The sequence below is a fragment of the Lycium barbarum genome, chromosome 7 (genome assembly GCF_019175385.1).
Source record: "Lycium barbarum isolate Lr01 chromosome 7, ASM1917538v2, whole genome shotgun sequence".
Taxonomy (NCBI): Eukaryota; Viridiplantae; Streptophyta; class Magnoliopsida; order Solanales; family Solanaceae; genus Lycium; species Lycium barbarum.
In genome coordinates this window covers 3,460,459-3,479,603 of record NC_083343.1, presented here as the reverse complement: position 1 = coordinate 3,479,603, position 19,145 = coordinate 3,460,459, and the positions used below count along the sequence as shown (strand labels likewise).

The following is a 19,145-nucleotide window of genomic DNA, read 5'->3' as shown; positions in this document are numbered from 1 at the left end:
GTGCTGCTAATTCTTCTAACAAATCTTTTCCCAATTTTTCTATTGAAGCAATCACAGCTTCTAGTATTAATATTTTACCATGGCCTAATTCATCTCTATATGCTCAAAACTTGACTATCGATTTCATCATCGAAAATCGTGCCCCTCGTGAAGTCGAGTACAAAAACGTGGAGGCTTCGATTTCCTACAAGGGAAATATTGTCTGGCTGAATACTTTAGGCCTTCATCGTCAACAAATTGGAGAGCGTTCATCGATACAAGTGACTTTTGGTAATTTTCCAGTCAAGATAATGGATGATTATGCCATCACTAAGGAAAATAGGACAAGTGGATTTGGAATTTTTACTGTGGAGGTAAAGGGCAATTATCAATCTGGATATATGAAAGTTTCTTGTGGAGAAGTGAAGCTTAAATTTTTTTCATTTACAGAAGAGATAGAATTGTTACAAAATTGCTCTACTGCTATGTATCGGTTTGATCCGATCCAATTTCCTTGAGGGGAAAAATTTAAGATTTTTAAAGCTTGTTTAGATGGTTGTTACCTATTGTATTATTTTATGTTGTTAGTTTAAATATATGTTTGTTTTTATTTATATTTTATTGTATTGTATTGTTAAATCTATCATTATGTTACGATGAAAAGTCTGACTTTATGTGACGACTGACTTGGTGAGATGTTCTTTGCTATTATCCAATATAGTCACACCTCTGTATAATTGTCATTCGTTATAACGGCCTGATTTTCTTCGAACCGATTTTTCATGTTATATTTTACTTCTCTACAACAACATTCTACCTATAACAGCAGTGACATTCATTATAGCAATACACTCTTTGTAAAATTATCTCTCTATAACAGTCAAGCTCAAATAAATATATTTTGTAAGAAATATATTGAGTATAAAATAAATATCAAAGTATTCATTAATGTCATGCACATAGTAAATGACAAGGTTCAACTTACGACAAGCAATTAACACTCTTGTAGAACCATGAAATGATGATAAAATCTCTACCATTCTCTATTGTTGGAGAAATACCGTAATTCTACCTACAGATGACAACCCCAATGTTAATAGTGAAAATTTAGAACTTGTTAAGGATGTTGGTAGTGTGTCAACACTTATAGTCCAAATTTCATCCCATATCAACAATCAAGCAATGGATGCTACCAATTATAAGGAGTCTGACACCACACTTTCAATCCTTGAAACTTACACTGATGAAGAGATTATTGCACCAGTGATTGGAGTAGATGAACAAGAGACAGCTGATGCAGAAGGTGATGATGAAAGTGTTGATGAAGAGCCTGGGGTGAGATAAAAGAGACAACTATTAAGCTGTTAGACAATGTTTAAGAGAAAGCTATTGAATTCCCTTTTGTTAAAATTTGGACAAAACTTTTCATGAATTCAAGCGTTATATTATCACTAAGAAACTAGAATTTACGAAACAACCTACAATTGTATAATTCTTACGTAAAACTTGAAATATTTAAATTCTCCATTAATTTTAAATTCATACGTTCCTTAGATTTTAATTCTTTATCGGTATGGTACAACTAGTTATGAATTTATTAATAATTTATTGGTCTTATAAATTTTCAATTAAAAAGATATGAAAATCAATTGAGGTTTTTAAAATTTAACAAGTATATTGTTTTCTCTTTTAACATAAAAAGTACAGAAAAATAATTGTTTGCATACTTTTGTTTATAACAGTTAAATGATATCTACATATCAAATGTCAATATACATATATAACAGCACTTCACTATAGTAGCCATAAAATTTTCGGACAAATGTGGCCATTATAGATATGTTTGACTGTAATCTTATTTTATCCTTTACCCTATCTTCTTATAATGGCTCTACCTTTTCTTATAATGGCTCTACCTTGTACCATACTTTTCTTGTAGGTTTATTTTTCAAATTATTGATGTGTGGTGTTATGTAATGACAGGAAAGGATACAATCTATTCAATTTTTGTCTTCATCAAAATAATACTACAATATAATATGATACATTATGAATTGATAAAACGATAAGCAACAACCATCCAAACAAGGTATAGTGATCTCTTGATATTGTTAGCCTTGTTTTCGGCTGACACTATTTGTGTTCTGTTTAAGTTTATAAAAGCAAGATTACACCTTTTGAGAATATGAATCGCGATTGCACTTGGTAAAAAGATTACATCTCTTGTAAAAGTTGTACTTTCACTTAGTGGCCCATATTGTTTGGTGTTAAGACTCAAACAGAGACAGAGGAAAATCCCAATTAAGGTACCAAGTGCAAGAATGATTCTTGAACATATTATCCAATAGATTGGCCGCGTCATTGGCGAAGCCAATAACCAAAACGTAATAGAGAAGGGGAAAATCTATTTCAATATTCAATTTTCAATATCCCAATTGCAAGCCATAATTCCCCATGTATACCAGAATGTAGCTAATTAAAAAATAGACCTTTGCCCATGTGCAAATTACTTGCTACTTAATTTTGGCTCATAACATTTGGTTTAGGATTAATCTGGCTTTTTTTTAATAGCGCACACACCTTTACTAGACATCTATTTTTCCAATATGCTTGTGTTTTAGGAAATCAAACCGAAGTCAATTCATTCAACAATGCCCCCCTGACCATTCTGTATTGGATTTTGTCAAAACTGTTTGATCTTCCCGTCTTCAATTCATCAATAATGCTCCTTCTGGACATTTTGTATGGAATTTTGTCAAAATTGCTTCACCTTCCTTATTTTCTATTTTGTCTTGCATTTCACCATGGCACAATCATCCTTTCAAACCAGTAAAAAGAAAACCCTTCCTAAGGCATCCACCAGTACTATAGGTATTCCTGATCAATTTTCTGATTATATAGATTATGAGATGTTTTTTTTATACTTTCTGCATTGAGATGGATATATAACTAGTAGTTGAGTGTGATGTGACCTGTTCTATTCTGCTGCTTTAGAGGGTTGTACTTTTGCTTGGGTGGTTGTACATGCTCAAGTGGTTAAGTTAGTTAGCAAGTTATTATGTTTACATTTAGTTCTTCAGTTCACGAAATGCTTTCTCATTCATGGATTCCAACTGATTCTGCTGCTGATTGAAGTTAGCAACTTCAATTACCATACGATCCAACCGATTGAGAACTTCTTTAATTTCACCCGCCATGATTTTACCTACTGAGCAGGAAATTGCTCTGATACCACTGATGTAATTAGTATTGAATTGCAGAAAATAAAGGAATTAAAGTAAGAACAAGAGAAAACTAATTGGTATTTCTTAATTGATAACCTGCTCAATGAGCATGTGAGCTACATATATTCCCCTTCCAGATGGAGCTAGGGACTGACTTTGCAAATAAGAAATAAAGGACTAAAGTGTAATCATAATAACTTGCTAAATAACTTAACCACTTGAGCATGTACAACCACTCAAGCAAACATAACCATCTACTTCGGTTGGGAAAATTCCATGTTCCTTACCCAATTCATCACCAATTCCCAATTTCCAAAACCCCAATTCACAAATTCCTTTTCAGACCCCAAATTTCCAGAATCAGCCTCACACTTCTCAATACTCTACAATGCCTAGTAGAATTTTAACACCCAATGCCCTTCCTGCTTATTCACCATATTCTGGCCAGTATCCAACTCAGAACAACATCCACTTTCCATTTCCATCATCCACTCTCAATTCTAAGACAATACAGAGTTGATTTTCCTAGGTTCAGTGGTATTAACTTTTAGGATTGGTGGTATCAAGCTGAACAGTTCTTTTCCATGGATGAGGTGCCTCATCATCAGAAGGTGAAAGTAGCATCTATGCATTTAGATGACTTAGCTTTACAATGGCACAGTGCCTATATGAGGAGCAGGTCCCATGCTCAACTGCCTCCTCCCAGCTGGGAAGAGTATATATGGGCTTTAACTGCCAGGTTTGGTGCAAAGTTTGATGATCCTATGAGTGAATTGGTGAAGTTGAAACAAACTGCAAGTGTTGCAGAGTTTTAGGAGTCATTTGATAGAGCAATGACTAGACTCAATTTAGACCCTAGTTATGCTATTAGTATTTTCTTGGAAAACTTAAAGCCAGAACTAGGAGACGCTGTAAAACTCCTCAAACCTTAATCCCTCCCTCAAGCATACTACTTAGCTAAACTCCAAGAATCTAACTTCCTAAAACAAGCTAATGACATAAAAAACTCCCTGTCCTTGCCTACTCAGAATGCTAATAAACCTCTAGCTTCTAATTCTTCTTCTAGTAAACCACTGACTAGACCCTTGAACCACTTTCCCAAGGGTATTACCCAACCATCTAATGATAGGCTCAAAAGAAGAAGACTCACTCCTGCTGAACTGAGTGAAAAAAAGACCAAAGGTTTGTGCTACTTATGTGATGAAAAATACTTGCCTGGGCATGTATGCGAAGCTAAAGCTCAGCTGTACCTGTTGGAGTTGGAAGAAGACGAAATTATAGAAGAGGTGGAGGAAGTATTCAATTTGGAGGAAGTAGCTGAATCTTGTGAGATCTCTATTCTTGCTCTCTAAGGTACTAGAGGATACAGAACTTTGAGGTTAATAGGGTATTGTCAGAAAAGACCTTCTAATGTCTTGCTAGATATTGGATCAACCCATAACTTCGTTGATAGGGGGCTAAGTTGGGATGGAGAGTTGACTCATGTGGAGTTCAGGATGCTAGTTTAGCTGATGGAAACTCAATTCCTGTTTCTGGGATGTGTAGAGGAGTTGAATTGCTCTTGCATAGCTCAGTTTTCAGAGCTGATTTTTTGTTGTTACCTTTGGGAACTTGTGATATGGTCCTAGGTGTGCAATGACTAAGTAACTTGGGGGATATTGTTTTTAACTTCAGTCAGCTGACTATGATGTTTTTTTATGAGGGAAGATTATTGTCACTTAAAAGAATTAACCCCAAGATGGCCATGGTAGAATCTTCAGCTTTACAGAAATCTAATGATCAGGTTCAGTTGTTCATGATTAAGGTAACTTTAAGGGATGAAAAGCATACAGGAACACGGGCAGTACATGATGGAACTCCTGAACCAATTGTTGTTCAGAAAGATTTGCAGGAATTTAAGAAGGTGTCTCAGGAGCTTAATGAATTGTTACCTTTTAGAGAGCAGTTTGATCATCATATTCCAATTAAAGAGGGGTCGAATCTAGTCAATGCTAGACCTTACAGATATTCTCCAGTTCAGAAAGATGTAATTGAGAATATAGTGCAAGAACTACATGAGCAAGGACTCATTAAACATAGTTGCAGTCCCTATGCTTCCCCTGTGGTGTTGGTTGGTAAGAAAGATGGAAGTCGGAGATTATGTGTTGATTACAGGGCTTTGAACAAGATCACTATTAAAGATAAGTACCCTATTCCTATCATTGAAGAACTGTTCGATGAGTTGGGAGGGTCAAAGATCTTTTCTAAAATTGATCTTAGGTCAGGCTACCATCAAATTAGAATGGCTTCTAAAGATGTTCATAAGACTGCATTCCGGACTCATTTGGACATTATGAGTATGTAGTGATGCCTTTTGGCCTTACTAATGCTCCTTCCAGTTTTCAAAGCCTTATGAACCATGTATTTAGGGATTATTTAAGGAAATTCATTCTAGTCTTCTTTGATGACATTTTGATATTTAGTAGAAGTCTGGAAGAACATGTTGATCATTACTTTTCAACTGTTGAATAAGCACCAACTGTATGCTAGAAGATCCAAGCGTCAATTTGTTGTTTTATGTGTAGAATATCTGGGGCATTTTATATCTGCTAGGGGTGTCTCTACTGACCCCAAGAAGATTCAATCAGTTCATCAATGGCTAATCCCTTCCACACTCAAACAATTGAGGGGTTTTTTGGGTCTGGCTAGACGATATTATAGGAGGTTCATCAAGGGTTATGGTCAGATAAGTAAGCCTCTTACTGATTTATTGAAGAAAGATAGCTTTAAATGGTATGCAAAGGAAGATGTGGCCTTTCAGAAACTGAAGAATGCTTTGACTAGTGCACCTGTGTTGGCTTTGCTTGACTTTAGCCTCACTTTCACAGTTGAAACTGATGCTTGTGATGTACGTATTGGGGCTGTAATTATGCAACAAGGAAAACCTATTTCTTATCTCAGTAAAGGACTATCAAAACAACACCAAGCTATGTCAGTCTATGATAAGGAACTGTTAGCACTGGTAATGGCAATAATTAGATGGGGACAATATTTGGTGGGCAGACATTTCATTGTTAAAATTGATCAAAAGGCACTTAAGTTTTTGCTGGAACAAAAGTTGCATACTGTTTCCCAACTCAAATGGATAACCAAGCTGATGCAATTTGATTTTGAAATTGAAAACAAGAAAGGCAAGGAGAACAAAACTGCAGATGCTCTTTCTAGAATGCCAGCTGTGGAATTAGCTGCACTTTCTCTATCCTGAGTTAGAACGGATTTATTGTAGGCTATTATGGATAGTTGAAAGGCAGATCCTGCACTTACTAAACTGATTCATAAGATAACTGAACTAAAAGAGGAGGTTAAGGGCTATTCTTTCATTAATCAACAACTTAGAAAGAATGGAAAGTTGCTTATAGGTGCTGATCCATATTTAAGGAAGGAAATATTTTAGATATGGCATTGTTCTGTGATAGGTAGACATTCGGGTATTGACCATTCTTACAGGAAAATCTCTGGCCAATTCTACTGGAAGGGAATAAAAGGTGATGTGGAAGCTTTTGTTAAAAGATGTGATGTGTGCCAGAAAAGCAAGTATGATCATTCTGCTTATCCTGGTCTTATTCAGCCTCTTTAAGTCCCTACTGTGGCTTGGAGCAACATTAGTATGGAATTTATAAAAGGTCTGCTTAAATCAAAGGGAAAAGAGGTTATATAGGTGGTTATGGATAGGCTTACCAAGTATGCCTATTTTATTGCCTTACATCACCCATACTCAGCCATGGATATTGCAAAATTATTCATGGAACATATTTTTAAGTTACATGGAATGACTGTAGACATTGTCAGTGATAAAGATCCAGTTTTCATGAGTAAAGTATGGCAAGAGATGTTTACTATCCAAGGGGTGACATTAAGCACCTCAACTGCATACCATTCTCAATCTGATGGTCAGACTGAGGTAATTAACAAATGTTTAGAGACTTACTTAAGGTGTTATTGTTCAGATTCTGTGACTGATTGGGTTGAATAGTTATCCTTAGCAGTATGGTGGTATAATACCACATTTCACACTTCCATTCAGTCTACCCCGTATGAGGCTTTATATGGTCAGCCCCCGCCATTACATATGCCCTACATTCAAGGGGACTCAAAGAACCTAGAGTTGGACAGAAGTTTGTTAGCTAGAGAATTGAAGGTGCAGTTATTCAAATTTCATTTACTTAGGTCCCAGCAAAGGATGGTTGATCAGGCTAATAAGAAAAGGACAAGCAGACAGTTCCAGGTTGGTGATTGGGTTTATTTGAAAATCCAACCTTACTGACAATTAACTTTGTCCAATAAACATTTCTCAAAGTTGTCCTTCACATACTATGGTCCTTATCAAATACTGCAAAAGATTGGGCAAGTTGCTTATAAATTGTCCCTTCCACCCCACTTACTTCTTCATTCTACATTTCGTGTGTCGCTCTTAAAGTATTGCTATGAGGTTCCTATCAACATCCTCCAGTACTTGATTTGGCTAGTCCCTATTGCCCCTCTCCTGTTAAGGTATTGGATAGAAGGATGATTCAGAAGGGGAACAAAGTTGTGGTTCAATTCCTTGTGCACTGGGATAAACTGAGTGAAGCTCATACTACTTGGGAAGATCCCAATGCTCTCAAAGTGAGGTTTCCTGCATTTATTCCTTGAGGTCAAGGAATATTTTGAGAGGGGAGTACTGATATGACCTGTTCTATTCTGCTGCTTTAGAGGGTTGTACGTTTGCTTGAGTGGTTTTACGTTTGCTTGAGTGGTTAAGTTAGCAAGTTATTATGTTTACACTTTAGTCTTTTATTACTTATTTGCAAAGTCAGTCTCCAGTTCCATCTGGAAGGGGAATATATGTAGCTCACATGCTCATTGAGCCGGTTATCAATTAAGAAATACCAATTAATTTTCTCTTGTTCTTACTTTAATTCCTTTATTTTCTGCAATTCAATACTAATTACATCAGAGTGTCATCTTGATTAGTGGAGACATTAAAATGTTATTGGAATCTAAACTTGTGACCTAACATAACTTTTAAGCTCCCTTTACCACAAAATTAAAGTTTTTTCCTTAAGAGGATTCAATAGTTTGTGCATAATAAGAAAAAAAAATGTGTTGCTCTATTTGCAGCCATATAATTCTTCCACGGAAGGAATTTCAATTGAACCCGTTCCCTCTTACTAGTTTCGCCCCAGACCATGACCCACAACCTCCTAAATTTTAGTGGCGCAACCACATTAATCCAAATATAAAGTTGTGGATTATACCGGTATACTGTTGGGTTCAAAATATAAAGAAATAAATACACGAAGAAGCTAAGGGGATTCAACATTTCTATTTAAGTGGGAAATGACTTTAACCGTTTATATATAGTGTAATTTTTACCGAAAGCGGTTCAATTGAACCCCCTTCCACCTACTTGGCTCCGCCACCGCTAATTCCTTATTTCCCTTTAATACAAAATTTGTTTTTTGGAGTAGAGATCTGAAGTTGAAATCTTTCACTTAAAACTTTTCACTCTTAGCCATCCAGAAATTCTAACTGATTTACAAGTACTGAAACTCATGAAGCACAAACATAGGGATGGCAAGAGAAGTAGAATATAATTCATTCACAAATCATATAAATCCAACATAGATTTGGTTCTATTTCAGCTGCCTTACGGAGTAAAAGGAAGGTATGCTCATGCTTGTTTTAGATAAAAGTTAGTAATAAAATCTTACAACTCAGAAGCGTGGCATCGAGTTTTTATAAAATGTCAAGGCAGGTAGCTGCAGTCGATGTAACAATTGTTTTTGCTCATCTCGGTATAGCTTCCTCCCGCTAAAGATAAACAAGCATAAGCTTGGAAAAGGAAAAAAGGCGGAACTAAGAGTCACTAATTTGTTCCAATTTAGGCATGGATGTTCCTGCTAAAAATGACTTGATGAGAGTGAGAGCTTGCTTCGGTTTATGCAGAGCAACTTCATGGCCAGCACCTCTTACTGTGACAAATGTCAGCCCTTTGTACTCCTGTGTCCATCCTCCAACCTGTTTTACACATTCATACATCATCATAGTATGATAGTAGTTGGACCGGATCAGCATTGGCACTAAATCAAGAAGTACGAGATTGCAAAACTAGAGAGAGATGTACTTCTAGAGGACTAAAAATGGAAAAGGCAACAAGATTGAGCAACGAAAATACCTGTCCATCATCGTACCAAGCGCGCCAGGGACCAACGGTTGGCAGTTTTAGAGCATCTATGCTGTAACGGGTTGATGTAACTGGAATCACAGCATCTGTGTCACCACTGGCATAGAAAAGAAAAAAAGATACTAACGTAAGCAGCATTTTGTCAGAGCTCCCGTTAGTGGGAGAATTTGTCTCTTCCAAAAAAAATGACACATCTTTATTTGGAAACAATTTAACTTTAAACTTCCCATTTTATCCTTAATACTTAATAGCATGCTTTTATAGCCACAAAAATCTAATGTCACGTTTTCACAAATTCCAAAAGTCTAACGTCTTTCTCACTCCCAATCAAATTATATCACATAAATTGAAGGGGAGGGAGTACTTGCTAGAGCAAAGTATCATCAAATATTTGCAACAGAGGCACTCTCACCTCACTCCTACTATTCCCCACAATCATTTTGGTTACTTGTGATTGGGAATCCAATTGCTCTAATTGAAACCCTTCCTTTTCTTACATGTATGGCTCAGAGAGACTGGATTAAGACTCATATTCCCTTTGGCCAATCCAACTATCCAAATTGTGGACCTAGATTTTAACCCATTCAACGCAATCATTGGTTCTTTTTTGCATCCTAAAGTCTCAATGCTTGCAACTTAACAAGTAAACCTGAGAAGAGAAAGAAAAGCTAAGTATTAGGATTAAAGCACACCTGAAAACCCAAATACGAAGGCCTGACTCTATCAGTTCACGATAGACGTCCAGAACTGTTTTGGGACAGTCCTTCCAACCAGTGGATACTTCTTCACTGCAAGTAGGGCAAATGAGTAAATACGTGGCACCACCTAGTATAAGACATTCAGAATTAAAAGACAAAGGAGCTCACTGAGAAGATTAACGTACAGAAAAATGCATTTTGGCTCTTGTTAAACAGTAAAGAAATTGCATTAGATCCCCTTCTACATCTCTTTTGCCCCATGGACTTTAGGGTGTGTTTGGTACGAAGGAATTTGTTTTCCCTATTTCCACTACGGAAGTCATTTTCCTTATTTTTAAAGAACTTGTTTTCCTAGAGAAAATGTTTTCCAACCAAACATTGAAAAATTGGAATACATTTTCTGGAAAATACTTTCCTCCGTACCAAACGCACCCTTAGTTTTTTCTTTCTTTTGGAAGACAAGCGACCCTCAACTTTTGAAACCATTGCAAACCACTTTCCGTGTACACTTCTTATCCTCGTCTAGTTTTTATTTGAAAGAAAGAGGAAAGAAATGAGAGAAAAGTAACAACAAAGTAACTTGCTGCTAAAGAACAGAAGAAATGGCAAGGCTGCTCTCTGATTGCCTTTTCTTAATTCTTTTTCATTGAAATCAAATTGAGAAATCTTTTGTTGTCGTAGCCTGCTAAAATATCGTTCGCTCCAGATACCAACTTTCGGTTAGCTACAAGGTTGCAACTTTGAATTCCCCTAGATCTGGAAGAGATATCCACTAAATGAACAAAACGAAAATACCTGCAAGTTACCCATTTGAACGATGAGTTTCTCTTATGAACATGAAGAGCCTCCTGAACTTCAGGAAGATTGAAGTAGATCTGGGAGTGCTGCTCTGTGCATGGATCATAGCTTCTTCTCAGATGGCCCACCCTCTATTTAAAGGCACAAAATTTGATCGGTTAAGCTTTTTCAACATTTTAATCTCCTGTTCTTTTTTTCTTTTTCTTTTGTGTTTTTTTTTTTTTGATTGGTAACAACATTTTAATATTCTGTTCTTTCACAAGCCTCAAACTGATCTATATAAAGCATTTTGAAGCAGCATGTGTTCTAGAATTACATTTTCAATCAAATCTAAGAGGTCTATACTAAAAAGGTAGCATATTGATAACATCCCAATCATCCTACAGGAAAATGGAAATAAATAGAAGAAAGTATGATGTTAACCATTACCACTACAAAATAACCATGCACACTAAGTGAATAGAGTTAACGCGAGAGTAAAGTTCCGGTCACTTACATTGCTCCTTTTGAGCAAGTGATTTAGTATACTAAACTTGGCTGTGCATGCCGGGGTGAAGATGCTGTAGCTATCAATATGTCCAAGTTCTTCATTAGCCTGATCAAGAATCTTATCACACTGCTCTGAGGGTCTTATAAATGATTGGTAGTCGCACAAAGCATTCGCCTGCTTGAATGTTTGGTCAGAAATCATTCCAGCTGACCACATGAACTGAAATAGTCCTAAGTGATCATTATAGTCATCAGTCAAAGCATTTCCAACCTGCAATGCTCATTACTTAGTACTAAACCACACAAATGCAAATTGTTTTGTCTTTGATAATCTTGTATGTAGAAAATGACAAAAATAGTCCCTTATGTTTGAGGGTAGGTTCAAAATATTCCCTTAAGTATGCACTTACAGTTTTGGTCCTTTAAGTTTTGTCACAAGTTAACACTTTTAGTCTTCATAAACTATTTACCGAACTCTGTGCCCTCAAAAAGTTGCACCAAACTCTAGGAATAAACTAAAAATAGTAGAAACTACAAAATTTGTACCTCTAAATGTGAGTTCCCGCTATTTTCCTTTTTTTTTTTTTTTATAGTTACCAATAAATCTAACAGAATGAATTCAGTAAATATTATGAAGACTGAAAGTGCTAATTTTTGACAAACTTGAAGGACCAAAACTGTTAAGTGCATACTTTAAGGGACTATTTTGAACATACCCTCAAACACAAGGGACCGTTTTGCATTGGGTTGAGAAAGAGGTATGCATACCATGAAACCTTTTAGGTTGATCACTTGCTTCTTTACACCATGATTGTACCTCACAATAGCTTGACTTAGCTGAGGAACATAATGCCCTGGTTCACAATCAGGGATAAGTAAACCACAGTTGTTTCAGTAATTGAATTGAGCTACCCAAGATAACAAACAGAAATGAACTAAAAAATTTCAAGTAAACATTGTCAAACAGAAATGAACTAAAAAATTTCGAGTAAACATAAAGCTTGCATAAAATCCTATCAAATGTTGAGAAGCTAGATATTTTACAAAATAAGTCGAATGTTGAGAGGCTAGATTATCGCTGTCGTCCCAACATCTTTGAATATTGAAAATATCGGCAGAAATAAATCACAGGGAGAAAGATATTTATCAAAAAACAGACAACAATAATAACAATGCCTATATAAAGAAGGAAATTCAATTTCCAAGAAACATACAGTAGAATTCTGCCGAAGAAACACGCACAAAGTAGTACAGCGAAACTGTAGAAATTTTAGTTGTTATCTTCTGTGAAGATTACAACAACAACAATAAATACGCAATCGATCCAAATAGTTAGTATCAACCATATAAATCCTCTATCCATTCCGCTCCATTGGGCATGTTCAACTTGTTAGCATCGCCTATATGGATATTTTGCTTTTATTAAATCTTATTCTTAGTTAAGTCCGCCTAGATTCAAAGGGATTATAGGTCCCAAGTTGTCTCGATTTGTTTTCTAAGTTTATCTCGCCCTTTTTTGAACACTTATTTTGATCAAGAAAAAAGTCTGAATACCAAAAAATAAGTGTCTAGATGTCTACGTAGGATATGACCAAACCATCTCTGGTGCCATATTCTCATTTTGTACATTATATATGCTACTTGCACCTTCTGTCAGATATAACCATTTATAATCTTATCTAATCTTGTATGATTACACATCCATCTTAGCTAAGGCTAAGGCTAAGGCTAAATATCATACTTGTGTGCATTTGAGCACCATAATCCTGTCTAATCTCACCTTTATTTCCTGTTACTATTCTGTTTCACTTCTGCATGTCCTAAAGCCTTACAGTTGAAGGCGCGACGCTTTTGTAACCTCCCTGATAGTTCCGTTAATAGCATAATATTGTTAGCAAATAACATAATGTCAGTTGAAGATTAAATGACTTCCGATTAAGCCTATACTATCTCCTTATTTAAGTTCCGGATCCATTTGGTAGAAATGTAAGATATTTCTAGTGAACACGTTTTCTTGTTCTCTCGCGATTCGGTGTCATAAATTTGGTCACAATCAATTGACCAGGGTATCTAATCATATTGCACTGGATACAGCTAACCAGAAAATGATTGGAAACAGAAATTTCGCATGTAGCTAAAGAAAAATAATTTTACCAGCGTAGCTCTCTCCTGTAATATAAAACTCTCTTCCTTTATATTCTGGAAATCGTTCAAGCCACTCCAGTATAAATGCAAGAGAGTCCGCAGCTGTAATGCAACAATTGAAGGAAATTCAATACATGTTTACAGAAATATATGAACAATAACCAAAGGAAAAACACTCAAAAGGTCAAACTACTACCTGTCCGAGCGTCACCATTGTTGTGATGATCAGATGAAGTGTTTGAGTAGGAATAACCAACTCCAACAGGAGAGTCGAGAAATAACAGGTTTGCAGCTGCAGAAATAGATACTAAGTCAGACTCCATACTTATAAGTTCGTAAAACAGATACAATAAGAGTAAAATCCATGTATCGTTCTTTGTTCACCAACAACAAGACAACTTTATAGACAGCAGTACTAGCTAAAATAAGTTGGAACCTGGTCGCTCCTTTCCCCCAAAAAAATGTTAGTCCTTTCCCTTAAAATTTACAAATATAACCATTGCAAGAATCTCTTTGCTATCACAATCAATCGAGAAGATACCATCAGAAATTTTTTTATGTCTCACTTCATGTAAACGGGCCATCAGTAAGAGGAAGAACAAAACAAACCTTGATTCTCCAACAACGTAATTTAAGCTTCCTCTAATCCGAAAATGAAATTCATACTGAACCATTTAAAACAAGTGAAATCGAAGAACAATCTACAAAGTTTAAGTTTTGAAATTGCTAAAGTTTTCGTATTAATGTTGAAAATGCTGAAGTGAATGGAATGAAGGGGCCTCATGTTACACATCTCATAAAAATGACATTTTTGACGAGCATATAAAATCCCACAACAGTAGCATAAACTTTTTGTAGCAAAAAGGACGGAGTATGTGAAACATACCTAAGTTCCAAGAGTAAGGATTCCAATAAAGGTTCTTCCCATCTTCCTCAATATGAAAAGGCCCAAGTTCCTCAGCTAACCCATAGGCAATCGATGAACATCCGGGCCCTGTAAGAACCCAAAATCATTAACAAACAAATAATTGGCATAACACAATCAACCACATTGAGCAACCAAGAAATATTCTTTCAATAAATCTTTGTCAAGAGTAAGATGATCATTCAACTTCAAGCATATGGGAATTGATGACTCTTCAAAACTGGCGGAGCCAGGAATTTATACAAGGGGATTCAAAAGTAACAACCTTTTAACCCCTTTGCCACTTCACTAGAGTTTTCTCTTACATCAAAGGATTCAACATCTTATATTTAACCGAAACATGAATTCTTTGAGAAAATGACAACAGATGGTCCCTTATGTTTGAGGGTAGGTTCAAAATAGTCCCTTAAATATGCACTGAACAGTTTTTGGTCCTTTAAGTTTGTCAAAAATTAAAACAAAAATTAACAAGTTTAGTCTCCGTCAAATATTTAGCTATTTATGTTCATTAGATTTGACGGAAATAATGGACAAAAAATTTAACCATAAACATCAAGAAAGTACCGTCAAATTCTAAAATATGCAACATAAAAAGCTGCACTAGACACCAAAAAGATATAAAAGAAATAATAGCAGAAATTACACCTCAAAAAGCTACAACCAGACTCTAGAAATAAATTAAAAATAACAAAAACCACAAGAATTGCACCTCTAAATGTGAGTTCCCGCTAATTTCATTTTTCTCAGGGTTTCTGTTAAATTTAACAAATCTCTTCGGTAAATATTTGACGGAGACTAAAAGTGTTAACTTTAGCAAGCTTAAAGGACCAAAACTGTTCAGTGCATATTTAAGAGACTATTTTACACCTACCCTTAAACATAATGAACCACTTTTGTCATTTTTCCCATTCTTTATTGTCCTAGCTCTGCCACTCTTCTTCAATACAACAAAAGAATCAAAACAAAATAACCAAACAAAGTAAAATATAATCAAACAAAAGAAAGGGCAAAACATGGGCAAAATAGTTGGCAAAACATGGGCAAAATAGTTAATGGAGACTAAAGTGTTAACTTTTTGACAAACTTAAAAGATCAAAAATGTTCAATGCATACCTAAGCAACTGTTCTGAAACTACCCTTAAGCATAAAGGACCATTTTTGTCATTTTCTCTCCTATTAGCACAGTATAATTTTTCAAGGAATCCCTCTTTCTTCAACCTACGTTCTTATTTTTTTTTTTGTTATATACAACAAGAGAATCAAATAAAACAACCAAAACAAACCAAAGACAAGCTAAAAGAGAACAAGAAAATGTAATCAAGCAAAGGAAAGGGCAAAGCTTGGTGCTGAGTTATTTGATGGAGAATAAAAGTGTTAACTTTTACAAACTTAAAGGATCAAAAATGTTCAATGCATACTTAAGGGACTATTTTGAAACTACTCTTAAACAACAAACTTAAAGGATCAAAAATGTTCAATGCATACTTAAGGGACTATTTTGAAACTACTCTTAAACATAAAGGACCATTTTTGTCATTTTCTCTCCTATTTGTAAAGTATAATTTTTCAACTAATCCCCTCTTTCTTCAACTTAGCTCCACCACTGCTCTTAAACTTTGTTATGTTATATACAAGAAAAGAATCAAACAAAAAAAACTAAAACTAACCCAAGACAAGCTAAAAGAGAATAAAGAAAATGCAATCAAATTTTAAAGGTTAAATGTGCTTAGTCATATATCACAATGACCAAGTCAGAATATACCAATAATTGAGGGACCAAAAATGCTATTAACCCTTTTTGTTATATACAACAAAAGACAACAACAACATATCCAGTGTCGTCCCACAAGCGGAGTCTGACAAGGATAGAGACTACACATACCTTACCCCTACCTTATAAATAGTGACGGATCCAGAATTTTCACTCAAAGATTAGGAAAAAAACAATAAGAGCTAAATATAAAAAATAACGTTGCTCCTGAAAATCAAGCCTAGGACGTTAGATTTAAGTTTGAACGCCCTGGACCGCTTGAGCTGATCTTTTACGTATGTTCAGGATATTTAAAAGTTAATAGATATATATAAATACAGAAAATCTACCTTATATATACAATGTTATTTTTTATCGCGGGTGAACACCCTCACCACCCTCTCAATCCATCCCTGCTCGTACAGGTAGAGAGACTGTTTCAAGAGATTCTCGGCTCAGAATAAAGCAATAATAAAACAGGATATACAACAAAAGAGTCAAAAAAAAAAAACCAACATAACACAAGCTAAAAGAGAACAAGAAAATATAATCAAACAAAAGAAAGGGCAAAATGGGAATGAGTTATAATACCTCCATTAAGCCAAAGAACAAGGGGCTTTGAAGAAGGATCATCAACAGCTTCAAAGAACCAATAAAAAAGTGCTCTTTCAGATTCTTGATTTACAGTTACATACCCTGAATAATGTTCAAAGTTCACATTAAACCCTTGACCAGGTAGTTTAAAAACTTTGTCTAATCTCTTTTGTGCATTTGGGTCTATAGAAAAACCACCATTAATGAAAAATAATGCAAGAAGAAGAAAACCCCACATGAAATTTGACATTTCTTGGTAGGACTTTAATGAACTAGAAGATATAATGAAAGATAAGGGGCTATATAAAGGTAATTGTTTTTAAAGAAAATGACTAAAGAGGTCCACTTATTGTTGGGTCTGGGTTTAAAATAGTCCCTAAATATTGCTCTGAACAGTGTTGTCCTTTCAATATATCAGAAATGAGTACTTTTTAGGGCCTGTTTGGTCATAATTGTTGTTTTTATTTTTTAAATTAAAAAATGGTACTTATTTGAAAATTGGCGTAGTGTTTGGCCATGAATATAAATTGGAGTTGTTTAATAATTTTTGTGAGTGATTTGGAGTGAAAATAACTTTTTTGTGTTTTTTAAATTTAGGAATTCAAAAGTTGAATTCCGAAATTTTTCTGGCCAAACATGATTTTCAAAATTTAACTCCGTAAAAAAGTAAAATATACTCGTGCCAAATAGCCACTTAGTCTCTGTCAACTATTTTAACAAATTTTATCTTTAGATTTGAGGAGAACTGCGAAAAAAAAAGATTAAATCATAAATATCATGAAATTTGACATTTCTTGGTAGGACTTTAATGAACTAGAAGATACAATGAAAGTAGGCGGCTATAGAAAGGTAATTTTTTAAAGAAAATGCAAAAGAGGTCCACTTATTGTTGGGTCTGGGTTTAAAATAGTCCCTAAAGTATTGCTCTGAACAATGTTGTCCTTTCAATATATCAGAAATGAGTACTTTTTAGGGCCTGTTTGGTCATAATTGTTGTTTTTATTTTTTAAATTAAAAAATGGTACTTATTTGAAAATTGGAGTAGTGTTTGGCCATGAATATAAATTGAAGTTGTTTAATAATTTTTGTGAGTGATTTGGAGTGAAAATAACTCTTTTGTGTTTTTTAAATTTAGGAATTCAAAAGTTGAATTCCGAAATTTTTCTGGCCAAACATGATTTTCAAAATTCAACTCCGTAAAAGAGTAAAATATACTCGTGCCAAAGAGCCACTTAGTCTCTGTCAACTATTTTAACAAATTTTATCTTTAGATTTGAGGAGAACTGTAGAAAAAAATATATTAAATCATAAATATCATGAAAGTCTTCTCAAATTCGAGAAATTATAACATAACTATACTAGAAACGAAAAAATATACCAAACACATCAAATATTACACATAAAAAAGTTGTACCAAGCTCCATAGATATAGCAAAACTTGTAAAATCTATATCTCCAAATATGAGTTCCCGCAAAATCCTTTTTTTTTTCAAAGCTCCCATTAAATCTAACAGATAGAGTTTGGTAAATATTTAACGCAGGCTAAAAATGCTCTTTTTCACAAACTTGAAGGATCGAATTTGTTCAGAACATACTATAAGGAGTATTTTGAACCAGCCTCCAAACATAACGGACCATTTTTGTTATTTTCTCGTACTTTTACACTGTTTTGCTTTGTTTATTCTTGTAACGTTTGGGGAAAGTGAAGCCTATTGGCCAAAAACATGGGTGTCAATTATGATTTGTTAACGTAACGATTAGTGTTGTTTTGTCAGTGTTGTCCACATGATTCATGTTTTTGTTTGTTGTGCTGACAAAAAAAAGATGGGAGCTTTCTTCAAAATTGCAATAATTGTTGCAACCTCCTGTATGATGGTAACGTGTACATCATGCAATTGGTTGGCTAAGATATAAAAGGAAGGTTCAAAGATTCTTGCATCCACTCCAACTTATTCAGTATACTAACAATAGATATTCATTTCTTAATATATTGATGACTTATTATAACTAGAATAACTAGAAGTGATATGATAAAATTATTATTTTATTTATTATTTCTGACAAATAAATATGAACGGAAGGAGAATAGATTAGCCTAGTGTATAACCATAAGGACTTACCGACACCTAATTTAATGATGTGAAAACATGTGTCATATATTTATTGAATTGTTATGAATATCGAATGTAAATAATTTTTCACCCTATATAATTACTATTTCATCTTGAATGTGATTATTGTGACTGAGCAGCAAGTTTAAGAAAGAAATTAAGTATTTTCCAAACTTATGTATCTTAAAGAGGTTATGTGATTTTTGTGACTATAAAATCTCATGAAA

The 19,145-nt window shown here is 34.7% G+C and overlaps 1 protein-coding gene across 1 annotated transcript; it reads right to left on the bottom strand.

Moving 5' to 3' along the window:
- Window positions 1-8,790: 8,790 nt before the first annotated feature.
- On the bottom strand, window positions 8,791-17,111 carry LOC132602924 (serine carboxypeptidase II-2). Its single transcript, XM_060315740.1, has 10 exons — window positions 16,805-17,111; window positions 14,425-14,532; window positions 13,735-13,830; window positions 13,548-13,640; window positions 12,162-12,247; window positions 11,401-11,664; window positions 10,902-11,035; window positions 10,101-10,196; window positions 9,400-9,505; window positions 8,791-9,242 (listed from the first exon to the last, which is right to left on the bottom strand). Exons 1-10 carry the CDS (start codon window positions 17,055-17,057, stop codon window positions 9,081-9,083), a joined length of 1,398 nt encoding a protein of 465 aa, XP_060171723.1. The 5' UTR covers window positions 17,058-17,111; the 3' UTR covers window positions 8,791-9,080.
- Window positions 17,112-19,145: the final 2,034 nt, after the last annotated feature.